Genomic DNA, 8,192 nt, shown 5'->3' with positions numbered 1-8,192 from the left:
CCCCAACCCCGAGAGGAGGGTGAGGAAATGGCCCCAGGAGCTAGCAATCTGGGAGAATGCAGAATGAGGTGAGTGACTGCGGGCTGGGGGCGTTTGGCTTTCCCGGGCAGCCCTTCTCCGGGGCGAGCTGGAATGGGGGTGGAGTGGGTGCGCGGGGCGGGCCCGCAGCCGCCCCGGGGCGGTGGCGCCGGGCCGGAGGGGGTGGGGAGGAGCAGCCGCCCTGTACTTCCCCTTCGCCGCTAGCTTTACAACAGCCTGATTTCCCCGAAATGATGAGGCGGCGCGGGCCAATGGGCGCCCGCGCGGCTCTTGGGAGGCGGGGCGGGACCTGGGTTGGGGGAATCCCGCTAAGTGTTTAGATTTCTCGGCGGCGCCGCTTCCTCGGCAGAGCGCGGCACTGCTTCGTCGAGGCAGGACGTGCGCCCGAGCCGGGCCCAGCCGAGGGCAGTCAGAGTGGTGCCAAGCCAACGCCAGCCGTGCCCAGCGGCCCTGAGACCCGGGCATCCTCTGCCTTCTCCGCTTTCACCCGGATCGCGCTTCGCGCGCTCGCACAGCAGCCCGCGCCTCGCCGGAACCCTAGGGCGCCTCCGCCGGATCGCTCCTGCTGCAGAGGTGAGCCCGCCTTCGCGGCGGGTGGGGACCGGCGGCGTCGAAAAAAGGCTCGCGGGGCACCGGGAAGTGGGGTCCCAATCCTCAGCCCGCAGAGTCGTGGGCGCGCGGCGTTGCCGGACCCGCGCGGGCTCGGGAGGGCGCCGGAGGAGCTGCGAGCGGCGGCGCGGGGAGGGCGGGCCGCGGCGTGGACCGCCCACCCGGCCGAGTTTGCAGGCGCTCGGCGGCTTTCGCAGATCTGTGTGCGCGAAGCCGCCGCGGGCCTCTAGGTGGCCCCGTACATTCGTCGCGCGCAACCACACGCCGTGCCGGGGACTCGAGTGTCTATTCGCGCTTGGGCGCCCAGTGGTCCCAGTGCTGGCTTTCGGCGGTCCCAGCACCCAGACCTCAGGGTTTGGGCTCCGTGTGCTAGTGGCAGCGGCTGTCTTGCTGTCCCTGGTGGTTGGAGGGGGGTCGTGACCTACGGAGACTGCCAAGGTATTCTTTGGGCAACTTCTGAGGAGGGGAAATCAGGCCAGAGGACTAGCGTCCCAGCCTTGGCACTGTGGGCACTGTGGCTGTCAGGGAGGCATAGAATGGATTCTGGGGTGCAAGAGGGAGGTGTCCAGGACACTGGTGACTGCTTGTTTAAAATTAAGAAAGGTGCACAGCTAGTAGTGACACTCAAGTCAGGGAAATATTTTCTAGACATCAAGAGAAAGAAGCCCCCCTCCCTTCTCAAGGATTTGAATTTTGAGAAAAAATTTCTGGTATTAAGTTATCTGTGTATTTTGTCTCTTTTCCTGCACATAAATCCTGAGGCCTTCACTTTAACGCCTGTCTTTTCCTGAGACTGGCTGGGAGGAGGTGAGGGGAGGGGCAGAAGTGTTTTTGCACAAGATGCTTAAAAGGTTTGGACAGCAGTTTTGTTTCAACATAGGTCCCCTCTCATGGTTGTAGTACCTGGTACCTGGCTGGGGCAGGGGAGGGTAATTGAGTAATCTTGGGTGGGCCAAGGTAGTGCCTAGGGACTGTTCATCAGACTCCAAACAGGAGCCTTCTGTCTTCTCTTTACAGCCAACATGCCCATCACTCGGATGCGCATGAGACCCTGGCTAGAGATGCAGATTAATTCCAACCAAATCCCGGGGCTGATCTGGATTAATAAAGTGAGTGTAACTCTTTGGGTTTTTCCACCACTGTTTTAACCCATGTGCATTGGGGGACCAAAACTTCAGATGCAGCCCAAAAAGGGAAGTGATAAGGGGGCAGGTAGATGTGTTTTCCAGTGGGTCCTGCATGCAGGGAGTGTGCAAGGCCCAGCCCTGGGCCCCACTTGCCTGACCCTTGCCTGCACTCCTTCTCGAGTTCCAGTGGAAGGCACTGAGAATTTCCAGCAGCAGGACTCTCCCCACATCTGCAGAACTCACAGCAGATACATCTACAAATATACATAGCATCCTACAGGGCTCCAGTGGGACAGATAAGAGATAGAGAAGTGGGTACTGCTGGGCAGGAAGATGGCTGCCTCAGCAGAGGACCCAAGAATGAATGTTGCACCAGTTGCTCTGGCCCAAGAAGCTGGTGCATTTGGGGCAACACAGACCTTGTAGACTTAGTAGCAATAATAGTATTCATAATAATAGCTAATGCTTACTGAACACTCACTATGTGCCTGGCATCATGCTAAGTATGTTACTTACATCGTGTCTTTTTTTTTTTTTTCCCCCCAAAAGATGACCGGTAAGGGGATCTTAACCCTTGACTTGGTGTTGTTAGCACCACGCTCACCCAGTGAGCTAACTGGACATCCCTATATGGGATCCAAACCCGTGGCCTTGGCGTTATCAGCACCGCACTCTCCCGAGTGAGCCACGGGCCGGCCCTTACATCGTGTCTTTTAATCCTCACAATGGTCATGTGAGGTGGTTCCTATTAATATCATTTTCAGATAAGGAAACAGGCACTGAAAGGTAGACAAGATCACATAAAAAGTGATAAAGCCAAGATTTGAACTGAACAGTCTGACTCAGAAATCCATACTGTTAACCACCAGTAATAATAACAATAAGACCTTAGTCATTATATTTGTCACTGTGTCCCCACATGTATTCTGATTTTTATCTTCAAAAAGAATTTTTGAGGGGTATGTTTTCTCATTGCAGAGAAGAGAAAACTGTGAGAGGCAAAGAGGTACAGTGCCCGTGCCAGTTCACACAGGTAGTCAGCATCCCAGTCTGGCCCAGGGTTCCCTCAGAGGTGTGACCAGGACCCCATGAAGGAGTCAGTGGTCCCACGTGTCCTGAGCAGTCCCTTCTAATGGAAGAAGTTCTTACTTCCATGTTGGCACTGAGAAGCCAGAGAGAAGCACCCCAGAGCTTCAAAACCAGGGCTGCAAGGAGGGTGCTCTTTGTGGGTCCCAGCACATCTGTAACTGGCAGAGGGAGGTCTTTGCTGAGCTGAGGGAGCCACAGCTCATCAGAACCTGGAGCCCCTCTTGAGAAATCCAGAGTGGTGTGTTTAAGCCAGTCTCTGGATGGGTCAACCCAAGCCAGATGTTAGGATGAAAAGGGGGAAGTTAGGCTTTTCCCAGACCTGGGAGACTGTACAGACTCAGCCCCAAAACCTGTGGTCTCTGAGCTGACACAGCCTTGTGTGTGTGTGTTGTTCAGGAGGAGATGATCTTCCAGATCCCATGGAAGCACGCCGCCAAGCATGGCTGGGACATCAACAAGGACGCCTGTCTGTTCCGGAGCTGGGCCATTCACACAGGTGTGTGCCCTGGACCCTGGCCCAGGAGGGCTGGGGAACAGAAAAGGGGAGGCACTGATGTTAACACAGAGGCTCTTCATTGGGGTCCCTGAGCTCCCTAAGACAGTGTGCAGAATGATTGGAGAGGGGAAACAGAGAAGACCTGTGTTTCTGGAGGAGAGGGTTTATCATTTCGGCAAATTCTCAGAGATTTGTGAAGCCAAAAATCTTAGAAAGTGTGGTTTCAGGGAGCTTATGGCTAGATTAAAGTTCTCCCTGGCAAAAGCAGCTGTGAAAAGCAGCCATGAGCCAGGGCCCTGAAAGATATCCAAGCCTTGGGCCGAGCCCGTGGCGCACTCGGTAGAGTGCTGCGCTGGGAGCGCGGCAACGCTCCCACCACGGGTTCAGATCCTATATAGGAATGACCGGTGCACTCACTGGCTGAGTGCCCGTCACGAAAAAAAAAAAAAAAAGATATCCAAGCCTTCCTTTTACTTGGTGTTGACCAAGGTCATTGGCCTGAGGCCCATCTGGTTGGTGGCCTCCCTTTATCCTTGAGGGATGGGGCTCTTGGCTCATCTCAGAAGAGTCAGCCCACCTATTAGTAACTGTTCTTTGCTGCCCACTCTGTGCCCACTCCCATGTTTGGAAATATCAGATAAGGCCCATTCCCTACCCTCTGGCCTTAGCAGAGAGACTGGGCATGGTCCAGGACATGGATAACACACTTTTGGGGATAACAGCCCTCTAGTGCTTCTTTCTGGGCCTTTCACTGAGGTCTGCTGGATGTGTTTAAGCCAAGCCTGGGCATTTGAGAAGCTGAAGGGACTAAGGCCTGCAGAGTGTCACCAAGAAATACCTGCTGGTTAGACCTGGGTGGGTCTCTGGCAGCATGAGAGCTCAGGGGTACTCTTGCCTTCCTCCTCCCAGTCCAGGGAGCAGCAGCTGAGGATCCCTACTCATGGCCCTGATGATCCTCTTCACTCTCCTGCCCTCTAGGCCGATACAAAGCAGGGGAAAAGGAGCCGGATCCTAAGACATGGAAAGCCAACTTTCGCTGTGCCATGAACTCCCTGCCAGATATTGAGGAGGTGAAGGACCAGAGCAGGAACAAGGGCAGCTCAGCTGTGCGTGTTTACCGAATGCTCCCACCTCTCACCAAGAACCAGAGAAAAGGTATCGAAGGGCTCTGGGACCTCAGGAGGCCTCGGGCAGGGAGGGCGGAAGAAGGTCAGCTGGGGGCTGGCATGCCTGTACCAAGGCTGACAGTCTGTCTGTCCCACAGAGAGAAAGTCCAAGTCCAGTCGAGATACCAAGAGCAAGGCCAAGAGGAAGGTGAGTGTGGTCTAAGCAGCCGGGCTTATGGTCATCTGTGGGTCAGGGTGAGCAGTGAAAGAAGTGCTCCAACGGGCCTGGGCCTAAGCTGCTTTCTTCCTCTGCAGTCATGTGGGGATTCCAGCCCTGACACTTTCTCTGATGGACTCAGCAGCTCCACCCTGCCTGATGACCATAGCAGCTACACTGCTCAGGGCTATGTGGGGCAGGACTTGGAGGTGGACCAGGCCCTCACTCCAGGTGAGATGGGCCAGGTCTGGCAGGGGACCCCACAGGTCAGTGGGATGGCTCTTTCTCTTGGGTCCAGGAGACATCTTACTGGTGGACGGTGGCCTGTTAGAGCAGGCTGCATGGTGGGGGATGCTGGGTGTCTTGCAAACTAAGAAAGCACACAGCCTTGACCTGTAGTTTCTGTTGTCCTCCAGCACTGTCACCGTGTGTCGTCAGTAGCACTCTCCCTGACTGGCACATCCCAGTGGAAATTGTGCCAGACAGCACAAGTGACCTGTACAACTTCCAGGTGTCACCCATGCCTTCCACTTCTGAAGGTTTGTACCCCTCGGGCCTGGCCTGCCTGCTTGACTGTCTGGGTCCTGGGAAGGGCTTCCCAAGGGAGAGAGAAAAGATGCTCAGAACTCCACCTGGCACTAAGCTGACTGAGCTGGGCATTGCACACCCCAGCCCCCATGGGTATGAGGCAAGGTGCTGGGACACTAGAAGGGCAGTTCAGAGTGGGCTGCAGGGCTGTGGTGTGCTGGTGAGAAGAGGGGAGAGGACCAGGGGCTACATTTGGTCTGCGGTTGCTGGTCCTCCTGGCTCCTCTGCAGCCTGATGTCTGAGGGTGAGGAAGGAAGTGAGAGGGTGGGAAGAGGCGTGGCTTCAGAGTTTGGGAGGCTGAGTCACCAGGCCAGCGTCCTGTTCTGGAATCTCCAGGGCAGGCAGCCATCTGCTGGGAGGCATGTGTGCATATGCATGTATGTGTGCGTGTGAAGGGGCAGGGGGAGCTGGTGGGGCTGGAACTGCAGGGCAAGTGTGGCTGACTGCCAGCCAACCCCTCTGCTCTTTTCCATCCACAGCCGCGACAGATGAGGATGAGGAAGGGAAATTACCTGAGGACATCATGAAGGTAAAGCCCCTTCCTACTTTGGCACTCTTTTGAAGTGGCCATTTCTCAGTGAGGAGAGCAAGAACCCATGAGAGCTTCTAGATTAGGGTGGGCAGGTGCTGTTGTCACCTGGCTGCACAGTGCCCTAAGTGCCACATTCATGTGGCTGGGGACCACTGCCCTCCTTGGCTGGTGGGAAAGACATCATGGATAGTGAGGGCAAGTGGGAAGCCTGGTCTCCGACAGACTGTCCTAAAGCAAGCCTTGGAGCCTCAGACATCTCTATGAATCAGCCACCATTAGCACCGGGTCCCTGGCTTGTGTCCTCTGCCCCAACATGCCCCAGCCCTGCTAGTTCAGGAAGTGCACATCAGGTTTCAATAATCAGCCTTTGGGATCTGTAATATGATGGCTTTAAAAAAAATTTTTTTTAAGTGGAATATAAAAAAGTGTTTGCAGTAGTTGTCCTTGGCTCTGCTCCACCAGCATGGAAAATCGAGGCATGGGCATAGTTCCTTAGCTCTGGCTCTTCTAGTCATCTTGTGATTTGTTGTGCTAACCTTTGCTTTAGCCTCACTCCCAGTTGATATGTCCTCAAACAGTTGAGAGGGAAGTCTTGGAGATACCGTGCCAGAGGGTGGGTGTGGGAGAAGTGGGGAAAATGAATTGAGGACCAGTGCCAGCGTGCATTTCTGCCTCCCATCTCTTGGGCCCTTGTCCTGAATGCACATCTGCATCCGTCTGAGAATGTGAAAATGGCCAAGGGTCTGATCTCGGCTGGGAAGAACTGGGTCACTGAAGCCTAGGCCGCAGGGTGAGTTTGCACTGTAAGGGAGCTGACAGCTTCCTGCTCCTCTGTCCTCAGCTCTTGGAGCAGTCGGAATGGCAGCCAACAAACGTGGATGGGAAGGGGTACCTGCTCAATGAACCTGGGGTCCAGCCCACCTCCATCTATGGGGAGTTCAGCTGCAAGGAAGAGTCAGAAGTTGACAGCCCTGGGGGTAAGAAGCTGCTGGATCCTTATGGCTCCTTAGAGAAGGAACCGTGGAGGGTTAGGGGGTGGGGAAGGCTTGGGGCATGGCCTGTGGGCAGCAAGGTAAAGCATCTTTCTTAAACTCATCTGGAGTACAGACAGCTGGCGAATTACCTGCTGCTCTAATGCCCTAAGATTTGCCTAGAAATGAGTGGATGCTTGCTCCTGTGGTGTAGAGAGCAGAGGCTGGGTCTGGGTCAGGAACAGGGCTGTGGGGACGGGGTGAACATACCTTATGTCCCCATCCCGCATTCTCCGTCCTAATACAACCTTCTTTACATCTTCTAGGGCTGAGCCTAAACCGTGTCTTCACAGATCTGAAGACCACAGATACCAGCTGGCTGGACAACCTGCTGTCCCCTGTCAGGCTGACCTCCATCCAGGCCATTCCGTGTGTGCCATAGCTAGGTCCCTGGCCCCTCTTACTGCTCCAGGCAAGCAGAACCTGGCATCATGGTGGCTGTGGTGCAGAGAAGCTGGACTCCTATGAGCCCTTCGACATAACAAAGTGTGATCCCCACTGCCAAGCAGGGATGGGGCCTCCCTCCTTGGGTCAGCAGCCTCTCAGGGCCTGGCAGGGTCTGGGCTCATCTTGGGGGGTAAAGCTGGCCTACCTCCTGGCAAGATGGGGTTCTGAGATTGGTGTGTCAGGTGGAGGACTTGGGTAAGAGTCAGCCTCTAGCTTTTCTCTCTGAGTCCAGCTACCCGGAGAGGGTCTCACTGTCGTTGCACTGGCCCCAAGGGGAACAGACCAGTGACCTCAGAAAATCATAGGACCAATCCCAGGGCTGATTCTGCACTAACAGACAATTGCACTAAGTGAATCCTGTTCCCAAAGAACTCCTTCCATTCCCAGCTGAGCCCTCGGGACTGTTCCAAAGCCAGTGAAATGTGAAGGGAAAATGGGTTCCTGCGGAGTGGTCTTTCCTCCGCCTCAGCTCTGCCCTGCTCCCTGCTCTGACTGAGGGGCTTGGGAAAAAACATGGCACTTTTTCTTGTGGACCTTGCTACATTTCTAATCAGAGGTGTACACTAACTTTTCCCCCAAGCTCTTGGCCTTTGATTTATTTATACAGTGCCTTGCCCAGCACTCATGACCCCCTCAGGCTCCAGTAGCCCTCAGCAGGCCCATGGAGGGAAGTGTGAGTGCCTTGGTGTGACTTTGAAGATTGGAAATGCCATGTAACTACTAAGTCATGTGTGACTACATATGGACATATGTGTAAATATGTACATTTGTCTTTTTATAAAAAGTTAATTGTTTATAAGGGGTTGTGGTCTTTTATTTAGAGAAAAATTGTACTTGGTATTACTTTTTATGGAAACATTCTGATGGCCTCATTATTGGCATTCTACCTGAGCTTTACTGAGGTGAACAGT

The 8,192-nt window shown here is 54.5% G+C and overlaps 1 protein-coding gene across 1 annotated transcript; it reads left to right on the top strand.

Moving 5' to 3' along the window:
- The first annotated feature begins 433 nt into the window (after positions 1-433).
- Positions 434-7,986, top strand: IRF1 (interferon regulatory factor 1). Its single transcript, XM_063087245.1, has 10 exons — positions 434-612; positions 1,666-1,757; positions 3,261-3,360; positions 4,339-4,515; positions 4,625-4,674; positions 4,782-4,914; positions 5,100-5,222; positions 5,751-5,800; positions 6,645-6,780; positions 7,101-7,986. Exons 2-10 carry the CDS (start codon positions 1,671-1,673, stop codon positions 7,214-7,216), a joined length of 972 nt encoding a protein of 323 aa, XP_062943315.1. The 5' UTR covers positions 434-612; positions 1,666-1,670; the 3' UTR covers positions 7,217-7,986.
- The last annotated feature ends 206 nt before the right edge of the window (positions 7,987-8,192 follow it).

Source organism: Cynocephalus volans, chromosome 2 (assembly GCF_027409185.1).
Source record: "Cynocephalus volans isolate mCynVol1 chromosome 2, mCynVol1.pri, whole genome shotgun sequence".
NCBI classification, from domain to species: domain Eukaryota; kingdom Metazoa; phylum Chordata; class Mammalia; order Dermoptera; family Cynocephalidae; genus Cynocephalus; species Cynocephalus volans.
This window is presented reverse-complemented; position numbering and strand designations above follow the sequence as displayed.

Excerpts from the sequence above, each read along its gene's own strand:
- IRF1 (XM_063087245.1), top strand. The coding sequence starts at position 1,671 with ATGCCCATCACTCGGATGCGCATGAGACCCTGGCTAGAGATGCAGATT. Across the intron at positions 1,758-3,260 it reads GGCTGATCTGGATTAATAAA|GAGGAGATGATCTTCCAGAT; the intron begins GTGAGTGTAACT and ends TGTGTTGTTCAG. Across the intron at positions 5,223-5,750 it reads CATGCCTTCCACTTCTGAAG|CCGCGACAGATGAGGATGAG; the intron begins GTTTGTACCCCT and ends TTCCATCCACAG.